This window comes from Telopea speciosissima, chromosome 3, assembly GCF_018873765.1.
Source record: "Telopea speciosissima isolate NSW1024214 ecotype Mountain lineage chromosome 3, Tspe_v1, whole genome shotgun sequence".
In the NCBI taxonomy this organism is placed as follows: Eukaryota; Viridiplantae; Streptophyta; class Magnoliopsida; order Proteales; family Proteaceae; genus Telopea; species Telopea speciosissima.
The window spans coordinates 35,187,261-35,208,835 of NC_057918.1; the positions used below are offsets into that span (position 1 = coordinate 35,187,261).

The 21,575-nt window shown below is 37.3% G+C and overlaps 1 protein-coding gene and 1 non-coding gene across 3 annotated transcripts in view; one reads left to right on the plus strand and one right to left on the minus strand.

Annotated features, from left to right (window-relative positions):
- Nucleotides 1–19,227, minus strand: part of LOC122657053 (amino acid transporter AVT1C-like) — a 31,217-nt gene extending 11,990 nt beyond the window's left edge. The window contains exons 1-12 of one of the 2 annotated variants that reach the window (XM_043851805.1): nucleotides 19,022–19,227; nucleotides 18,578–18,796; nucleotides 15,608–15,918; nucleotides 12,767–12,981; nucleotides 7,071–7,094; nucleotides 6,267–6,447; nucleotides 5,032–5,251; nucleotides 4,368–4,503; nucleotides 3,134–3,153; nucleotides 2,864–3,009; nucleotides 2,479–2,522; nucleotides 2,309–2,371 (exon numbers count right to left, since the gene is read on the minus strand). In XM_043851805.1, coding sequence (XP_043707740.1) covers nucleotides 2,309–2,371; nucleotides 2,479–2,522; nucleotides 2,864–3,009; nucleotides 3,134–3,153; nucleotides 4,368–4,503; nucleotides 5,032–5,251; nucleotides 6,267–6,447; nucleotides 7,071–7,094; nucleotides 12,767–12,981; nucleotides 15,608–15,918; nucleotides 18,578–18,759 — 1,542 coding nt within the window. In that variant the 5' untranslated portion in view covers nucleotides 18,760–18,796; nucleotides 19,022–19,227. Of the gene's footprint in view, nucleotides 1–2,308; nucleotides 2,372–2,478; nucleotides 2,523–2,863; nucleotides 3,010–3,133; nucleotides 3,154–4,367; nucleotides 4,504–5,031; nucleotides 5,252–6,266; nucleotides 6,448–7,070; nucleotides 7,095–12,766; nucleotides 12,982–15,607; nucleotides 15,919–18,577; nucleotides 18,797–19,011 lie in introns of both variants that reach the window. The other variant, XM_043851806.1, reaches the window with a different exon arrangement.
- Nucleotides 10,032–10,103, plus strand: TRNAN-GUU. Its single transcript has one exon. It is a non-coding gene; the product is annotated as a tRNA-Asn (tRNA).
- Nucleotides 19,228–21,575: the final 2,348 nt, after the last annotated feature.

Sequence of the window (21,575 nt, forward strand, 5' to 3'; positions counted from 1 at the left end):
TGTATTAGAACGTGGAGTCAGTTTGATGCATCCATGAGAATTACCATGGAAATAGTAGAAGATCTTATATTCTTTAGTTGAAGGATTGAATGCTAAAGCAGATCGGTAATAACTATGATGGACACTATGAGGGACAATTTCGTTTGTTGATTGATAACAAGACGCTTCACACTCGAATCAATTCACCAAGGAAGAGTGATTAATAATGGCTTTTAAATCATGATAAGAAATTTTAGATAACTAGTAGTAATTTTCTTAAATCTCCTTAATGTTATATACCAAAACCATCCATGGAGTTTGATTTCTAACTTTAAACAACCCTCAATCAAATTTCACCTCTGGGTTGTTTCTCTACCAAGAAATCAACACCTAAAATAAATAGCTTCAAATGTATCTATTCCACATGAGTGATTCATTCCAAAAGGAGACAGCCATGTCCCGAGGCCATTGATAATTATACAGTAATGCTCATGATGCCCCATATATATAAAGGACGTACCTAGTGCATGAAGCTTGCGCCACTGTTGGGTTTGGGGATGTATCTAAATGTACCCAGTCGTACCCCTATTTTCGCAAGGAGGTTGTTTCCAAGACTTGAACCCGTGACCATTTTATATATATATTATATATATATATATATATATATATATATATATATATATATATATATATATATATATAGAGAGAGAGAGAGAGAGAGAGAGAGAGAGAGAGAGGGTGTTGCAATCCATTAGAGCCGGAGACTTGAGAATTCGCTACAATCCATTAGAAGTGGAGAAGAGACTCACTGTTGCAATCCATTGGGAACAGAAATGGAGAAGGGGAAGGGGGCGGGGGGCTCGATCAATACCCCCTTAGATCGATACTCGTCGGTCGCTATCCCAATCCACTGGGAACATAGATTGAGAAGAGGAAGGGAGAAGCTGAGAAGGGGGCTCAATACCCTTAGATGGAGACCCACCGGCCTAGTTGTAAACCACTGGAAATAGAGACAAAGAAGAGGTTGCAGAAAGCAATTTAGGGTTCCAAAACCAGAGAAATCCGAGAAGGGTTTCTTTGGTTTGGAATATAAATCGGGACTTTGGGGTTATGGTGTTTTTGGGTTTTGATTTCGGTTTTTTTTTTCAAAGCAACGTAAGTTAAGGTGTATAATACATTTACGACTTATTATACGTGTTCTATACACTGTCTTTTAAAAATTGTGTTTATACCGTATGAATGCATTTATAGATAAAAAAGTTTTTTTGGGTAACATACGTACACATAGGTGTATAATACATGTATGTACTAACTATGGTATAACTTTGTGAATATTTTATAAATGGACATTGCATTTTCAATCAGATTTTTACAAGTACAAATTAATTATACCTAGATGTCTTCATTATATTTGTTGTTTCTAAATCCACTATTTATCAACAAATCCAACTCCCTCACCAAGTAAAAAAGTAAATAAAAGAAAATATCTTTGTTGAAGTATATTGGGTGATCGGGTCCAAGGGAGAAGAGGATATCTCGATATTCGCGAGATTCCTCTCCTCCTCCTGTGACTCCTATTTTAAGTATGAATCTGTCCACTTCTGGTCTGAGTTGTTAGTCGTAGTTCTAGTTTGAGTTATTAGTCATAGTTCTAGTTTTATTTCTTTCTTCTTTTCCTATTGTAATTTGGAATCCTATCATGATTAGGAATTCCTAACATGATTAGGAATTCCCTTTCTTATTGTAATTTGGTATTATAAATACAAGTAATGTGAGAGAGGCTGTCATATTCGAGAGTTTTCCTCTTCTCTCCCATCTCTCGGTTCTGGTTCTCTAATAGGTGCTCTCGCTACAATCTTAAAAACCCTCATTAAAAGAAATCTAAAAAAACTCATTGATTAATTTCCATATCTGTCAGACCCTTCTAAAATTCTCTCTCATAACTACTAACAATATTTTAGTTGTTAAAGCAATAAAAATATCTAAAACCTGTGATAGCATATTCAAAATAAAAAATTATTTATATATTTTGTCATAACATGCTATACTAACAAAAAATTATAAGAAGGCATAGGAGCTTGAACTTTGAAGGACATTTCCATCACTTAACTTGTGATTTTTAGGGTTACTTTGAACGTTTCAATAATTCCAACAACTAAAACATTCTAAGAATGGATTCTGGATAGAATTTTACCTTTTTATGGTTTACAGGTGTAAAAACTAAGCATTTTTTCAATTAGATATTTTTATTGTTAGGTTTTAGAGATAATTTCCCAATAAAATGAAGAATAAAAGCTAATTTAAATTTGGGGAGCAGATAGGATTGTACCTGCAACCAGGTTACTTTACCCCTCAGGATGCTCAAAAAGCAAGCGCAAGGAAGTATCAAAGTCTGCCAAAGAAACAATTATAAAGTGATTATCTAACACAATTTCAATAATCATCATCTAATGCCGGAAATAATATTTATTCTGCAAGGAAACCAAAAAAAAAACTCACCACAAGCATAGTAAGCAAAGATCCAATCAGTGCCATCACGAGACCTGAAGATGATAATAGAGGTTTTAATTGTTGACGAAGTTTGTAAACATGAACATTTATGGAGTTTGGACAAAAAACTTAGCCACATGGTACATATACATATTTTGATTCTGCTATTTCATGGCAAACATGGTAACCCCCAAAAAAATTACTAGTTGCCAAATAAATTCCCAAATTTGAAAGGGTATTCCTAGACCAATGGCAGTGGAGACACTTTAACAGTATTCCTAGTTCAATATAATGAAGGTACAGCAATGAAGTGTTCTGTTTCCAGTGGACAATGATATTAGACTTTCTGAAACTTCAATTATTGATTCATGAAGAGAAATTGAAAGAAACTTACCAAAGAAAGGGATTGAGAGACCCACAAGCAATGTAGAGATCACCAAAGCTGTCCTGATGAGGATTGCATACATGTGAGATTTGCGATGGCTGGATGGTATCAGTTCCTCCAAACTCATTGCCACCGGGGTCATGGTTAATGCATATGTGAATCCCAGTTAAGGAAAAAAGAATATAAAACTATTCTCTTTTTAGCACAAACAGAAGAGGACTATTTGAACTTTGGAAGAAAACATTTTTTTCTATCTGATAATTTCAGAGAAAAGGATATTTAGTGAATGGATTAACCACCTGCAAAGATTACAACATTCCCAAAGAAAATTAGTGCCTCAAATTTCAAGATTAATCATTTAAAACACTAAACAATATAACTTTTAATTAAGTTTTCCTCAATCCTCAAAAATCTAAGATGTGCTTGGTTACAACCTTGAAACTAACAAACTTAATATCATCAAAGAGAAAAATAATAATTTTTCCTCCAATATAATAGCACTGGTGTTCAAAACATGGTGGAAAGTAGTTACTATTGCCTGACAAATCATCAATCGATTCACTTAGACTGATAATCAATTGACTGTGAATTGTTTCCTAAAATGTGAACCAGGCAAACCAAGTTTTTGGACTTCTTTAGCACAGTTAAGGACATAATAGTTTAGTACCTAGTAATATTATGAATATGGTTAATGAACTAAACAAACTAAGTATCTCTGTTGGCACAGATCAAGTTCATGAAAGTAGCAAATTAACATTGTTAACCCGAAAAATGCTAAAGAGACTGCATTGGTAATTTACTGGCTCTTGAAGCAGTCCTATGGTTTTATATGAGTTCTCTTAGTCCAAATGCAGCGCAAACAGTAGGCAGTTCCTAGATGAGGGTGGTCTCTGTAGCATTATTCTTGTTGACTAGGTTGATGGACCTCCTGAACTTAATGAATCAAAATCATGAACTAAGTGAATTGATGCTGATTGACTCTGTACTTGGATACAATAGCCAATTTATGAATGATGAATTGTGAATGGGGGCATGCCTTGGATTAAATAATGAGCCTGAGAAATCTGTGCGTTGAGCACAAGAACCAGGAATGAATCACTCCCTCTCCAAAACCCAAAGAAATAAAGAGCATAGGACCGGAGGAAGCAATGCTCCTTTTTAAATGAATTAAGTATCGGGGATCAATCCTGAACCCCCCCCCTCCCCGGGGGTCATTCCTTTTGGGCAATGGAAAACAAAGTTTTCCTTTGCATATAACTTCAGTTGACTTTTAACAAAATTTGTAATGCTCTTCATTGTACCAACAAAAAACCCATCAAATGTCAGCAAGCCAGAAGTACTTGTTCCATTACCAATGTTATGCCACAAAATGAAAAATGTGTATCTAAACACTCTGCCCAGGGATCAATGTAGAGATTACTCCAGCCCCATCAATATCTTCAGATCTATTGTATAACTCTTCATTTCTTCATAAAAGGAAAGAGAAATTATACCAAGGAGTTTAGGGGTATACCGTAGTCCAAACAGCAATCTTTGTTGCAACTAAATCATGGGGCAAGTTGAGAGTGAATTGTGACTGTATTGACTCCCCAAACATTTTGTATCCCATCAAAGCAACTCCAGCATACAACAATGTACAAAGACCAAAACTGCAAAGAATAAGGAGAGAAATTATAAACCGAAACTAATAAAGTATGCGGAACTAGCAATGTTTTCCCTATTAAGGAATAATTGGGTAAGTAAAGCAGATGGCTGGTTAATATTCCCCCACTTCTATGGCAGAGATTGGGGTGATGATGCAGCTAGTGAGTCAAAACAAGGGGCATCAATTACGGTTTGGAAACAATGTGTACTTCCTCATAGGCTTGTGTGAGAACTTTTAAAAGGCTCCTTCAAAATGATGATCAAGAACTATGATTGTTCTAACCATAATATTGAGGATGGAGCATGCTTCTTGATCTTGCTTAGGGATCTCAACCTCAAATATCAACCTGTTATAATTGAAATATATCTACAAACTTGAAGAGTACCCCTATATTGAAAAGGTAGTGGAAACTTTGGTGCTAGCATTCAGACACTAAATTTCTAAATTTGCAAACATTCAAATTTAACTAAATAAGGCTTTCCTACTTTCAAACTTCAATGTTACATGAAATGGTTAAAAGCAGTAAGCTTACGTTGTTAGGAGAACAGATGGGAATTGGCTTGGTTTCGCCATTGAAGTATAAATATTTGGGAATACAGCATGTCCTGAGTAGCAATAACCATAAAGGCCAATTGCAACTGGAAAGGTTGAGAGATTTAGCGTAGTCCCCTTGTTGTGAAAGCCGACTTGATCCACCAATCCCACCCAGAACAAGCAGACAGCAACCAATATAGATGCAATGACTCCTCCAGCTGGAATGAGAGAGAAAACTTAAGTAAATGGCATCCAAAGGAATTGACCACAACTTTGATAACATTACGAAGAAAAGATAAACAGTGGTCTTAAGCCTGAAATCAGGACACATTTCATGTACACAGTGAATTTGGCATCATGGGCACTTCGTACAAGATTTGGTAGATCAAAGTCAGCATGATAGAATAATTTTCTGTCATCTGAGCTGCAAGATTTTCTATGAAACATTTGTGAGAACTTCTCAATTGTCCGAAGGAATAGAATATATTTTGATAAGTTGACATAAGCTAACTCTTTCGCAGAGAGGCAAGTTAGAGTCTGGAAACAGCCTCTCTGCGAAAGTAGGGGGAAGGCTGCGTACATTATGACCCTCCCCAGACCCTGCAGTGGCAGGAGCTTCGTGCACTGGGTATGCCCTTTTGGATGGGGAGTGGGGAGTGGGGAGTGGGGGGGTGGGAGCGACCCTATGAAACTCCTTGGTCATACCTATTAAATCTTGTAACCAGATCATCTGTGTGATAGATGCTTTTCCATATAAGGATTGTGTGCTTTTGAGTACATTTGCTTACTTACAATTCCTTAATTCTTCTAGCACAAAAAGTATGAGTTTTTAGAATGCATCAATTTTGCACCTATTGGAATGGGGTGTTGAAGTTTGGACACAAATAGGATATCAGCTTGATCATCTGTCTAAGAGATTTTCCCAAACAAAACTGGATTCAAAATTACTTCAGTAGATATGTATGTCTACTTAATTCAATAATATAATTCACTCAAATGCCCGGTGTTGGTTACTTTAGTAAAATGAATCTTGTTTACCATAAAAAGAGGTAAAATGAATTTTTAGAATCTGTTTTTTGTAAAGAAGATGTATGATCTGTCCACAGTTAAAACATAAATTCCACCATAAGTCGAGATTGAAGAATAATCAATCTAATTGGTGGTGCCTTGTGAAGGCTTACTTCACCAATATGCTGAAGCTCAGACTGGATTTTGACTACAATTGCTACTGACCTGAAATGTAACTGAGAACACTGAGATCCCGAAGCCACACAGTAGGAAGAACAGCAAGGGTGGCCATCAATGCGAAAAGATGGTGGGAATCCAACACAAATCCACCTATGCTTAGATGCGCATTTGGGAACAACGATGACAAGTTATCACTCTCCAAAATTATATATTCAACACAACAGGCCTGCAATGAAAACCATGTTATTTTAAAAGTTGAAACTTAGATTGGTGAAATGAGATGATGAAAGAATGCTAGAAAAGGAAAAATCAAATTGAAGAAAATTAATTGTGGAAAGGGAGCATCATAGATGACACTCCTACCCCCTGTACTATAAATGTAGCAAAGAGACTATCAAATAAAGTTAATCAATCATTCATATCAAGCTGAGAAGTACAGATTTAATCATCCATTGAAACTTGAAAGGTCATAGTTGACACCAAACACAAATAAATATTCAAGTGATAAGCAGTTGTTTCACATCCCATGACATTCTTACATTCTTGTGCAGTTCAGATAATTTCTAATTCTGGAAGTGTTCACTACAAAGAGATGTGAAGAAGTGATACATACATAATGAGCCTACGTTACATCCACTACCGGATAAGAATGTGTTTCATTAATGCCAATACACTAGTCACTGGGAAAATTGGTGATGGGTGACTTACAGGCTAATAGTTATAGTGCCAGAGCACCTTAGAATGTGCTTTCTGAATCATTTTCCTAGCTATGAAGAGAATGAGAGACATTTATATTGCAGTTCCAAAAAATTTAATTGGAAAAAAAAGTATTGAGTTCAGTGTGCTTACATAGAGTTCCACGTAGAGAATTATCTGCACCCAAAATAACATAGGTGAGGAAAAGTATGAGCCATTATCAACTTAATTGTAATCATTTTAAGAAAAAGAAGATTTTAGAAACAACACACCCCACCCCTCCTCCCCCCCCCCCCTCCAAAAAAAAAATTGCTATTTAGAGCAGTGAAGTACTGAAGTATAAGAAACTAAATGAGCAAATTTAAAATATAGGATATAGTGGGCAAGCCTTGGTGTAACAGTTAAGTTGCGCTATTGCAACCTATTGGTTGCGGGTTCAAAACTTGGAAACAGCTTCCAGTTGATCCAGCTCATCAGTTGTATTGAATTCTTTTTCTGCTTCTTTTTCCTTTTTTCCCCTTTCTGTCCCAAGTTCTTCTAAAATAGGTAAGGCCAAACACTACAAAAACGGCGGAGGTCTATGGCTGTGGATTCCGAGGACCATGACAAAAGAAAGTTTATAGCAGCGGTTTTTACCAAATACGGCCAAAAGTCTGCCAAAATTTGAGCCAAGAGACTGAATATATGGTTGGGTATAGATTTGGTAAGAGGGAAAAGATCGCGTTTTCAATGCTCTTCATACAATCAGTCCTTTTCATAGTTTTAATGCTAAGGGTGCAAATTGGTCTGGTTTTGGGTAATGGGGTCCTAAGGGGCAGGCTTATAACCGGTCCATGTATATCCATTTATCTATGTTCTTCTAAACTAGGCAAATGCATACACTACAAACGAAAAACGCTCAAAAATGCGCTTGGGCAGAGGTCTACGGCCATGTTTGCCGAGGACAGTGGTGAAAGAGAGTTTATTTATAGCAGCACTTTTTACCAAATGCGGCCAAAGGTCTGCCAAACTTTGAGCCAAGAGATGGAATACATAGTTGGGTATAGATTTGGTAAGAGGGAAAACATCGCGTTTTCGATGCTCTTCATACAATCGGTCTTTTTCCTAGTTTAATTCTAGAAAGATTATTAAGCATCAACAAGGTGCAAGGATCAACTGCGCATGTTATCGCATGCTAAGGGTGCAAATTGGTCCAGTCCTTAGGGGTAGGGCTAAAACCGGTCCATTTATCCAATGGGTTCCAAACTTGAGATGCAGAACAGTTTACTAATGGGCGGGCCGATTCTGATTCGGAATTGATCCAGCTCATCATTTGGGTTGAGTTCTAATTCTTCTTCTTTTTTCTTTTCTTCCCTTTCTGTCCTAAGTTCTTCTAAACTAGGTAAGTGCAAACACTACAAAAAAAGCACATTTGGGTGCAGGTCTATGGCCGCGGTTGACCGCGGTGAAAGAGAGTTTATAGCAGCGGTTTTTACCAAAGGCGGCCAAAGATCTGCCAAAATTTTAGCCAAGAGACTTAATATATGGTGGGGTATAGATTTGGTAAGAGGGAAAAGATCGAGTTTTCAATGCTCTTCATACAATCAGTTTTTTTCCTAGTTTTAATGCTAAAGGTACAAATTAGTCTGGTTTGGGTAATTTGTCCGGTCCTAAAGGGCAAGTTTAGAACCGATCCATGTACATCCATTTATCTAAGTTCTTCTAAACTAGGTAAGTACAAACATTACAAAAAAAAGGGCTCAGAAAATGTTCTTGAGCGGAGGTCTATGGCCTCGGTTGCCAAGGACTGTGGCGAAGGAGAGTTTATGGCAGTGCGGCCAAATGTCTGCCAAAATTTGAGCCAAGAGATTGAATACATGGTTGGGTATAGATTTGGTAAAAGGGAGAAGATCGCGTTTTTGATGCTCTTCATACATTCAGTCATTTTTCTAGTTTTAAAGCTAAGGGTGCAAATTGGTCTGGTTCTGGGTAATTGATCTGGCCCTAAAGGGCATGGTTAAAACTGGTCCATGTATAACCATTTATCTAAGTTCTTCTAAACCAGGTAAGTGCAAGCACTACAAAAAAAGCGCTTAGGCGGAGGTCTATGGCTGCGTTTGCCGAGGACCATGGCGAAAGAGAGTTTATAGCAACGCTTTTTACCAAATGCGGTCAAAGGTCTGCCAAAATTTGAGCCAAGAGACTGAATACATGGTTGGGTATAGATTTGGTAAGAGGGAAAAGATCGCGTTTTCGATGCTCTTCATACAATTAGTCTAGGTTAATTCTAGAAAGATTATTAGGCATAAACTAGGTGCAAGGATCAACTGCGCATGTTACTGCATGCTAAGGGTGCAAATTGGTCTGGTTCTGGGTAATTGGTCTGGTCCTTAGGTGCAGGGCTAGAACCGATCCATTTATCTAATAGGTTCAAACTTGAGATGCAGAACCGTTTACTAAAGGGTGGGCTGATTCTGGTTCGGAATTGATCCAGCTCATCATTTGTATTGAGTTCTTTTTCTTCTTTTTTCTTTTTCCCTTTCTATCCTAAGTTATATTTATCTAATGCGTTCAAATTTGAGATGCAGAACCGTTTACTAATGGGTGGGCTGATTCTGGTTCGGAATTGATCCAGCTCATCATTTGTATTGTGATCTTTTTCTTCATTTTTTTTCCCCCTCTCTGTCTTAAGTTCTTCTAAACTAGGTAAGTGCAAACACTATAAAAAAAGCACACTTGGGTGGAGGTCTACGGCCGCGGTTGTCGAGGACCGTGGCGAAAGAGAGTTTATAGCAGCAGTTTTTACCAAATGCAGCCAAATGTCTTACAAAATTTGAGCCAAGAGATTGAATACATGGTTGGGTATAGATTTGCTACTAGGGAAAAGATCAAATTTTCAATGCTGTTCATACAATCAGTTTTTTTCCTAGTTTTAATACTAAGAGTGCAAATTGGTCTGGCTCTGGGTAATTTGTCCAGTTTTAAGGGGCAGGGTTAGCACCAGTCCATGTATATCCATTTATATAAGTTCTTCTATACTTGGTAAGAGCAAACACTACAAAAAGCGCACTTGGGCGTAGGCCTACAGAAGCGGTTTTCGAGGACCGCATAAGAGAGTTTATAGCAGCGCTAGATTCCTCAGTAGCTCAGTGGTAGAGCGATCAGCTGTTAAATGACTGGTTGTAGGTTCGAATCCTACTTGGGGAGATTTGATTCATTCTAAATTAAATGAATTCAGAATGAAAGGGCACGCTTGATTTTTCGCGTCAAAGGCGCATATATCGCGCTTGTCTTTAGCCTGTTTGAGCTGAACAACACCTACCCTTACCCCCTTGCTTTCTATTGATATGGCCCAGCAGATTCCAGGTGTAAATAAAACTCAGAAAATGTCCCGCTAAAGCCCCTTGACAGGGGTTCTGTCGGGCCTGCTCATACTAATCGGGTACGTCATTCCAATCGTATTTCTGTTCCTCTTGTTCAGTTTGCTGATGTTGATACCTTTTTACCTCGACATAGAGCCTGAACTTGCTGCCATTCACACCTTTTGGATGATAAGCCCTAATTAAATGATTACCAAATGTGGCCAAAGGTCTGCCAAAATTTGAGCCAAGAGACTGAATACATGGTTGGGTATAGATTTGGTAAGAGGGAAAAGATCACATTTTCAATGCTCTTCATACAATCAGTCTGTTTTTCTAGTTTTAATGCTAAGGGTGCAAATTGGTCTGTTTCTGGGTAATTGGTCCGGTCCTAAGGGGCAAGGTTAGAACCGGTCCATGTATATCCATTTATCTAGGTTCTTCTAAACTAGGTAAGTGCAAACACTACAAGAAAAGCGCTTTATAAATGCGCTTGGGCGGAGGTCTATGGTCGTGTTTGTCGATGACCGTGCTGAAAGAGAGTTTATAGCAGCGCTTTTTACCAAATGCAGCTAAAGGTCTGCCAAAATTTGAACCAAGAGATTGAATACATGGTTAACTATAGATTTGAAAAGAGGAAAAAGATCGCATTTCTGATGCACTTCATACAATCAGTCTTTTTCTTAGTTTAATTCTAGAAAGATTATTTGGCATCAACAAGGTGCAAGGATCAATTGTGCATGTTACCACATGCTAAGGGTGCAAATTGGTCTAGTTTTGGATAATTGGTCCGGTCCTTAGGGGCAGGGTTAGAACCGGTCCATTTATGTAACGGGTTCCAAATTGAGATGCAGAACCGTTTACTAATGGGTGGGCCGATTCTGGTTCGGAATTGATCCAGCTTATCAATTGTATTGTGTTCTTTTTCTTTTTCTTCTTTTTTATTTTTTTCCTTTGCTGTCCTAAGTTCTTCTAACCTAAGTAAGTGCAAACACTACAAAAAAAAAGCGTACTCGGGTGAAGGTCTACAGCCACGGTTGTCAAGGATCGTGGTGAAATAGAGTTTATAGCAGCGGTTTTACCAAATGAGGCCAAAGGTCTGCCAAAATTTGAGCCAAGAGACTGAATACATGGTTGGGTATAGATTTTGTAATAGGGAAAAGATCACGTTTTCAATCCTCTTCATACAATCAGTCTTTTTCCCAGTTTTAATGCTAATGGTGCAAATTGGTCTGGTTCTGGGTATTGGGTTAGAACTGGTCCATGTATATCTATTTAACTAAGTTCTTCTATACTAGATAGCTGCAAACAGTACTTGGGCGGAGGTCTACGGTTGCGGTTGTCGAGGACCGTGGCGAAAGAGAGTTTATAGCAACGCTTTTTACCAAATGCGGCCAAAGGTTTGCCAAAATTTGAGCCAAGAGACTGAATTCATGGTTGGGTATTAAATTTGGTAGGAGGGAAAAGATCGTGTTTCCGATGCTCTTCATACAATCAGTCTTTTTCCTAGTTTTAATGTTAAGGGTGCAAATTGGTTTGAATCTGGATAAATGGTCCAGTCTTAAGAGGTAGAATTGGAACCGATCCATGTATGCCTTTATCTAAGTTCTTCTAAACTAGATAAGTGCAAACACTATGGAAAAAAATACGCACTTTGGCTGAGGTCTACAGCCGTAGTTGCTGAGGACCGTGGCAAAGGAGAGTTTATAGCAGCCGCAGTAATTCCACCATGAATTAATGGTGAAATGAACAACAAATTTGGTAGGAAAAAAAATAAAGGAGTTGTTTTAACTAAAACTTTTGTATGGAAGGAAGGGTGTCATTTGATTTGGTTTTGGTGTAAATGGTTCAGTTCGTGTATGGTTTTTTGGTAAAATCAAAACTGAACCATTTAGTAAACAGTTTCGATTTTACTTGATTTTATTTGTTTTTATTTTTATTCAAATGATTTCTTTTTCTTCTAATATTTAATTGAAATAGATGTAAACTTAACATTGCAATGACTTGATTATTGTTGTATGTTTTTCTTTTACTAATTGAAAAATTATAGTTGTTTACATGTTTTAATTTTTATTCCAAAGATTTGAATCTTTTAAAGGAATTTATTTATTCTGATCATAATTATTTATTCTAACTATAAATAACTTATCTTACTATGTATATATTAATCCGTATAAAAGGTTTATCGTCAATTTAAATAGTTCAGTTCGATTTAAATTCTTTAATTAAACGATCTGAATTTCAAATCTCAAACCAAACTATTTATTAAATAGTTACATAGTTTAGATGTAAACAATTCTATTTGTTTTCAATAAACTGTTTCGATTTAATTTTGATACGCTTAAGTGGGAGTGCCCAATCCCAGCCAAGAATGAAGCTTAAGTGGGAGTGCCCAATCCCAGCCAAGAATGAAGTTAGCCTAGTTAAATTAGTCCTCTCATGTCCACCAAAACCTTAAACCTTAAACCTTCCCTAGTGGTCAGAAAGATGGTTGTTTAAGAAATGACTTACAGATACTGCCAAACGACCTATGGTGCCAAAAGCTGCCTGACCAATGTCTGGGTAAGTCTCGAGCCCAGGTTCGCTGTCTAAGCAGTAGCGCAAGAGAACTCCAGTGTACCAAGACAGCGCCGCAAAGATAAATAATATGGACAGCCCCATCCAACCACCTTCCTTCGCTGCATAGGGAGTAGACAGTATTCCAACCCCACACAGAACGTTTATCCCTGCATTTACAATCCACTTACTATCACCAATTTACCAAATATTTGCAACAACTGGATAACGCTAATTTTTACAGTTCCGTTAGTAGATAAAGCACAAAGTGTATGAACAAAATAAAATAAAATAAAAAGATGCTCCGCCGTTTACATATATTGAGGGGCCCATCTAGCTTAATCTATCTAAATTAATAAGCCCCGTTATTAAAGTATTAAACATGGTCTTCTTGTCCTTTACGATAGAGGTTGAGGTCCCACCCAATAGGATCTTGAAGAGTACAGACCGAGTCAAAACACTGTTAAAAAATTAAGCACAAGAGACGTACGACAAGATTGGCTTAGGTCGGAGTGTCGAACCAATCGGCCCGGTTATATTTGATGGAAAGGGTTGATAGATTTCTAGGCAGTATAATTGTAAGATTTTCTTCCACTCACGGTGAGAGAAGGCAAAAAGCCATGAAGCCAAGAAGGGTATTGGGAGGAAAAAGATCCTCTGCACCCATGGCGGGAGCTGCACCTGTGTAGCATCAATGACAGCAAAAGTAGGGGTAAGGTAGTCATTTTATAGGTGGGTCCCACCTGGGCCCTATATGTAAAATGATCACCTCCCCCCCTCTGTATTTGGGGTGGTTTTTGTGCTGCACCTGTGCAGCTCCCATCACGGCTACACAAGAGCCAAATCCGTATTAGAAGGGTATTTTAAGAATATATTAAAACCCTATAAGGATTTGTGAATCTTAGAACAGTGGGTGAACCGCCTTGTACGGATGGAGGAAAAATTAGTCCAATATTTTGATTTCGTCCATAATCTCTCTCCACATTAAATATATTGTTTCGTTGTTTGCTATTGACTTTATTATTTGCCATGCTAATATAAACAAACAACATATAAATCCCTCCCGCCCAAAAAGAAGAAAAAAAAAACTATTTGCATACTAACCATTGAACGAGTGACCCCCCCCCCCCCCCTTAGATTAATCTAATGTAAAGTTTTGGCCTCCTGTCTCAACCAACGAACTACCCACGCACTAACCTTTCAGTGTTGTTTATTGGCTATTGGGTTCCTGATCAATAAAGTGGAGAGACAGAGAGCAATGCTAGTCTGGGGTACTTTATATTTGAGTTGATAGAATACATCAGTTATTAGGCAAAAACTTACTTTCACTTTTCCTGCTGATGTAACTGTAATTTTAAAAATCGGAGTTGGACCATTTTAACTTTAGTTTTAAAAGCAGGAATCGGACTGGATGAATAAATCCATTTGAATCGGAATTGGTTAAGCAATTAAGCCTGGTCCTGATACTGTTTTGGAGCGGTCGATTCACATTGCATTCTTGGGGTTCAGGCATAACTGACCACAATTCCCATCCGATTCTGGCGGAATCAGATTGGAATGAGCCAGACCCAATTTAGATATTTATTCCTTAATTTAAAACTTTAGTTTTAATAGTAGGGTATATCCAAGGTGGTGAAGTTAGAAGTTGTAAATTGTTCTATATTTTATTTCCAAAAAATATTTAAATTAAAAGATAAAAACATATTTTCAAAATAAGTCATAAAAGTAACTAAGTTTGACTCTTTTTTTTAACACCTATTTGTCTTGACCTAATTGTTTTGTAATTAGTTTTTTTTTTTTTTAATCTTGTAAATAAATTAAATAATAAACAATAAATTAACAGTTTAATTTTTTTTTTTCTACCTAGATGATAGACCTCTACCAATTTTTTTTTTCTTTCTCATATATCCACCCAAGATTGTTCAAGAAGAATAAAAATAAAATAAATCAATAAAACAATAAAAAAAATATAATTAAAACAACATCATCACAGTTTTAGTTAGGTTCATTCAGCAACAGGCAATAGGAGTTAGACTTAGGCATGGGTGTGGCTCCTATAGGGTTCTCTAGTTGCAAGTAATAGGAAAGGAAGGGAAGTGAAATTAATTTAGAAAAGAAAAATGAAGCTTTTGTAATTATGATTGCATAATTATTTAAAAAATGATCATATTTGTTAACTATAAAATCCAAGAGATTTAATTGCAAAGTAAAATAAAATTTTAACCAAAAAAAAATCATTTAAAATTAGTTAGAAAAGCATGTTAGGTAATGATTTTTTTTTTTGGTAAGTATTAGGTAATGATTCTAATCAATACAAAACAGTTTCATTTTAATTCATGATTTAATTTCACGTCACTTTCCTTTTAAATTCCCTTGCAACAAAAAAAAGCCTGAAAAATAATTTAAGGGTTCACTATCAATCATGTTATCTTCTCATAGGCCAATAATAGCACAAGGCGCAAGTGTAGTCCACATTGTGGTCCCAATTTCCAAATTTAATTCAACTGGATAATCTAAACTTAACATAAATGTCAATACCATTGTGTCATTGTTTGGGTATCTGATCAGTTCAAACGGGTGGACCCAAGTCCATTGTTTAAAACTAAATGTTAAAAAATAATTTAGGGAAATTTTCAGTAATTTTTCTACACTATATTTTGCACAATTAAACCCAATTTCTTAAAATTATGTGTGATTATTATTATTGACGCCCTAGTGCGACTTCCTAAATATGAAGGCTGCGTTTGGTTGTGAAGTGTAACAAAATTGGGTGTGAAGTGTAATATTGTAGCTTACCATTCAGCACGGTTTGTCCATAAGAGCATTGTCGAGACACTCCCGGTAGTTCATGTGGGATTGAGACCTGAGATACCCTTTTGGCTGAAGGCTTCTTTGAGGGAATAGGAGGAGGAAGCAGAGCATGAGAACTCTTGCGCTGCTGTTGTTGCTTCTCATCTGTGGATAATAAAGGCGAAGAGAGTACTTCAGGAGTGTGTCTCCTTGTTAGTGTTGATGAAAGGAAAGAGCTGCCTAATCTCGACAATGTAGGTGTCCCCAGAAACCCGACATTTGGAGAAGGTATGCTACTGTACATATCAATGGATTGCCTGACAAAATTAATGGAAAAGAATGTTAATAAATATCCTATTGAAGGAAAGAGAAAGGATTAATATAATGACAAAATTTTCCTTAAACCATGGTGAAGAGAGAATATCTTAATCCACAAGATTTCCCTTCCATTAAACTTAAGAAGGATGCTTTTGGATCTTCATTAATAATAGATGGTAGGTAATAATGCGACGCAATCAGAGCGTCAAATCACCTTAGATGATGAAATAAATTTCTCTAAAATAAAAAAAAGGCAAAAATTGTCATGCACCGTCGAGCAGGTACATGATCTGCAATAAATGAAATTAGATTGGTACAAGCCCATCTAAAATGACAAAAACACCTCTAACTCCCCTATTTGATGGAGATGATGGGGGAATCTCCCATATACAAATACCTTTCCCAAAAAAGAACGATGTTCCTTAATTTAACTTTCAGATGAATGGCAATTTGCCGAGCATAGAACTGATTAAAGTCGCATATGCTTAAAGGAAAGAGATTGAGATCATCAATTTCATCTTAATAAGGATGGTGAAGTGTGGCAGTTGTGAAATTCATATCTTGTGTGCTACATTCCATCTATGTTCAACTAGGATCAAAGGTTGGCGATCGAGTTTCTCTAACATTTCAACTTTTAAGTGTTCTGCTACTCAAAGCCACAAAAACTCATAGTGGAGTTCCATGCATTGTGGGTAACTGGATAGGGAGGTTAACAAAAATAAAACAGATTATAATGCCTCTATCGATTGAATTTAGACTAAATTCAATCCGATCATTCAATGGTTCCACTCCTCCTATGATCTTAGGATCTCAAAACCCAATTAAGAATCAGAAATACATGTTTAGAATTGGGGAAATAATTGAGTGTCATACAATCTATAGACAAGGCTAGTCACGAGAGATCCCCATTTTGTGAATTGTGACAGATGGAACTATGGATTGCCCCATTGGTGTGCTCTCTATTAACTTTCTTTGGAGAGAACCAAGAAATGTAAAATTTTAGAGCCTACAGAGGAGGTAACGAGTCCAGATCCTCTACCCGTATGCTGCAAAATTTTTACTGCTACACTTGTAGCAGAGATGTTTCTGCTACAAGGCTAGCAGCTAAGGAAATGGAATAATTCACTTTCCCTTTGTGTTCATAATTACCTTTGTAGGTTTTTGTATTTTCTAAAATACCCTTTAAGATCCCATTTCCTTGGCTGCCAGCTTTGTAGCAGGAACATTTCTGCTACTAGTGTAGCAGCAAAATTTCGTTCTGTCTTGCTGCTCTAAACATAGATATAAGATTTTCCTCTGTTATCTCTTATTTTTTTTTTTTTCCTGGACTCGGAATGGTTCCCAACTATTAACTAATGGACAGCGTTTAAGATTACCTGAACGATGTCACAAACGCAGCGGAGATGGATCGAAACGTCCTTGATGGACAGCCGATCGAATTATATTAAGTGGCCCCTTCTCCAAAGAACTCTAAGTGGACTCTATATCGGTCCACGGTTGCCCCAGGTGGGTGCACGGATTGGGTGAAACCGGATCCACTAACACCAACTAACGTAATATGATTGAAAACAACTCTTAGGCTCTGTTTTGTTGGATCTTTATCCCCTACAATTCCTTGCCCAGTCCAATTTCCCTAATGCCCCTAATAGGACGGGCGCAATGACCATTCCACCCTGCCCAGGTCGGATCCACCCCCTCTTATTATAGGCACCAGGGAATTGGACCGGATAGGGAATTGCAGGAGATAATTTTCCCTGTTTGGTAACACTTTTGTTTGATAAGGATCACTAACACTAAAAGTAAAAGTAACACTCTTATTATGCATAATGCTATTTGCTCTGTTTGACTTGTAGTATAAGCATCTCTTACCAAAAAATAGACTTGTAGTATTAGCATATAATTAGGAAAATAATCCTCTCCAATTCCCCAAAAGTGCAGTTTGGGGTGGAGATATTGACACCTGGTAGGTGTGACATCCAAGTAATCCAACGGTGTGAAGCTTAAGAAGAAAGAAAAAATAACTCGAGCGATATAGCTCACACCGTTAGATGTTGCGCCTGCCAGAGCTCGACTTCTGCACCTGGAATTGCACCATAAGGATCACCACCACTCATGGTTCTTGATCTCCGTATCGTCTGGATCAGATCGGATCGGGATCGGGATCGGATCGGCCAATACGAATTGGGATCGTCTAAAGTCTGGCAAATATGACACTTTTGTCTCTATTTTCTTATAAAAAAACTAATTTTTTTTATATTTTTACCCTTATCTGTACAGCTGGATCGGATCGGATCGGTATCGGGATCGGTCTTGGCCGATACCGATTCGGCCAAAATCGGCCGATCGGATCCGATACCTCAAACCATGCTACCACTACAAGTCATGCAGAGCAAAGCAAATTATTGCTACAGTAATAAACCTATTTATGGTAATGTTAGGCTGCTAGAGGAGTAACAGAGTAATAAGGTCTCCTTTTGGAAGCTAAAGACCAGCAAGGGTCGATGCTTTCAGAATTTAAGTTCCCAGGGAAATAAACTCAAAATCAACACTGGAAAAACTTCGAACTAGTGAAACAGAGAAAGACAGGATGAACCAGAGCATAACACACAAACAGAGAGAGAGAGAGAGAGAGAGCGAGGCTATGCGGTATCTGTATACCTGTAACTTTGTGGCCATTGAGTATTGTAGGAACCAGGTCGGTTCTGCTGGTGGCTTTCCATGGATGAAGCATCTGAAAAGTCTGAATCATTGCCATCATCTCCCACTTTTTCAGACGCCTTTTCAACGTCTTCGTCATCGCTTTCGATGTAGAAACTCTGCTCCGAAACTGAGTTTTTCATTTTACTTCCGCTCGGAAAATGAGTTTTTCCCTGCCTGCAAAAGATCTCAAAGTTCATGTCTTCTAGTGGAATCTGATAAGGAAGGATGAAAAAAATTTAACAGAAGTAAGATCTGAAGAGCCCGATCTGACTCCAGAAGTAATATCCTTTAGCAACCAAAAGTCCATAAAGAGAAAAAAACCAAATTACAGGTCTAAAGCAAGTACAATGAGCGAAATGAAACGAAAGATATCCTCGAAAAATCTGCCATACCTGTTTTGAGTTTTGACTAGTGATGAAGTCTCTCTAGGTCCAGAATGTCTTCTTTTAGAAACTTCGAACGAGTGGATTCAGAGTTATAAACTGCAGAAAATAATCCTCAAAATCAGAATTTTAAGCACAAAACGGATTCTACAATTTTAGAAACTCAAGCATTAGCGAATTAGATTCACGCCATGGAGATAGAGACTCGCCAAAAAGAAAGAGAAGAGGATTAAATTATTAAGGAAAGAAAGGATCGACGACATAAATTACGAGCGGAATACAGACCATCAACGTGATGGCTCTGATGAACTAGAAATCTCTAAAGCGCAAATTCCGATCTTGAACAAAAGAAAGATAATACTCGAATCCGTGAGATTCAAACCAAAATCCAATTTCTGAACTTCTGAAAAAGGCGTATAAGGAGAACAAATGTCTCTGAACAGCAAATGTCGCTGAACAGAGATCCGAATTCTGAAGCGGCTGCTCAGAAAGCAAGGAGATTCGGGATTCGCGAAGCTCTCTGGAGAGAAAGCGTGAATGTACTCTCTCTCTCTCTCTCTTCTGTCCTGAGTCCTGACTCCTGACCACTGCCGAGAGCTTTTCTTCGTCCGTCGTGGCTGGTCTCCTATTCCCTAGTATTATTATATATATAGTCTCTCTGTGTCTCTGTCCTTTCCTCAACTCGGTTTTCCCTGGAGCGTCCGGAAGGGGGTTTATCTTGTACGTCTGTTAATTTACGGAATTACCCTTAAAAACCAAACGTTTTTTTCTCTCTCACGATGTGTGTCATGCAGGGTTTTTAGTAATCGTCATCGGCCAACGGACAGATTTACCCTAGTTTCCTTTATAAAAAAAACTTATTTTTTTTCTTTTTTTTCCTTCTTTGGATTAAGAGCTTCTATAATAGGAGGGGGGGGGGTATTTTTACATTTTTACCTTTGTCCGTATCGATTCATCGATATGGAATAAAAAATGAATTAATATCAATCTCCACCGATACTGGTATGAATTGGCCGATCCAATACCAATTCCTCAAACCATGTTGTCATGTGAACCAAACCAATATTTTGTGGAAAATATAGGGGATGATGTCTTATTTGGGTTCTCGTTTGATTATTGGAATCTTCCAATATAAAGCTATTTGATTAAATTCTATCATCTCACGCATAAGTTATAATTTTGGAACCAAGGTTTTAGGTATTGGTCTAAGATATGGGTAACATTCTTTGGAAAATGATTATCTATATCGATTTTGTACTCTATCGGACCAAGATTGGATAGAATTTCAAAAAAAGACTGTATCGATTATTTTTTGGTAAATTAGAACTCTATTGATGATAAGAGCGCGTAATAGCCAAAGCTTCATTTACACAAATAATGAAGCCAAGAAGGAGAATTAGGTCAAACCATCATACACACTAACGACAGGGTCTTTCTGGCAAGGGAATGAGCTACACCATTTACTCTTTTTGGAAGAAAAGAAAAATTACATTCAATAAAAAAGAGGAAAAAAGACCCACTTGATGTGCATTAAGGGTTGAAATCAATTGATGAATTGTAACCGCTTGATAAACAAGACCCACTTGGTGAGTTTTGAATTTTGTAATCAATTGATGAGTTGTAACTTTAACCGCTTGATAGTCAAGACTTGTTTGATGTGCATTAAGGGTTGAAATCAATTGATGAATTGTAACCGCTTAATAAGCAAGACCCACTTGGTAAACTTTGAATTTTGTAATCAATTGATGAGTTGTAACTTGTAACTGCTTGATAGTTAGGACCCATTTGATGAGCATTAAGGGTTGAAATCAATTGATGAGTTTTAACTGTTTGATAATCAAGACCCACTTGATGTGCATTAAGGGTTGAAATTAGTTGATGAGTTGTAACCGTTTGATAAGCAAGACCCACTTGGTGAGCTTTGAATTTTATAATCAATTGATGAGTTATAACCGCTTGATAATCAAGACCCACTTTGTGTGCATTAAGGGTAAAAATCAATTGATGAGTTGTAACTGCTTGATAAGCAAGGCCCACTTGGTGAACTTTGAATTTTGTAATCAATTGATGAGTTGTAACCGCTTGATAATCAAGACTAGGGATGAAACTGAGTCGAATTAGGCTTGGTTTTTTAAAACCCTAGCCCAACCCTGAGTCCTCTTAGTTCAACCCAAGCCCAATCTGGCCCTAGGTCGTCCAACCTTGCCGAGCTCGGCCCAACCCAACCCGACCTTGATTGACCCTGATCCAGCCGGACTGGGCCAGATTGGCCTTGATTGACCCTGATTTTTGCTAGGGCCTAGTTGACCCTGACTTCTTCTGCTTTTTCACCATTTATGTCATCCTATCATTAAAAAAATAAGACACATGTGATTGGGTATTGGTTTGTTTCATACTCAATTGATTATTAGACTTTTTTTTAGGTTAAAAACCTTAGCCCAATCTTAAAATTATAAATATTTTCGTTCAATAGATAATTAGTTTTTTTTTTGATAAACCAATAGATAATTAGATAATAAACAAAAAATTATAAAATATAAACAATAAATTGTAAAGCATAACTTAACACAGGG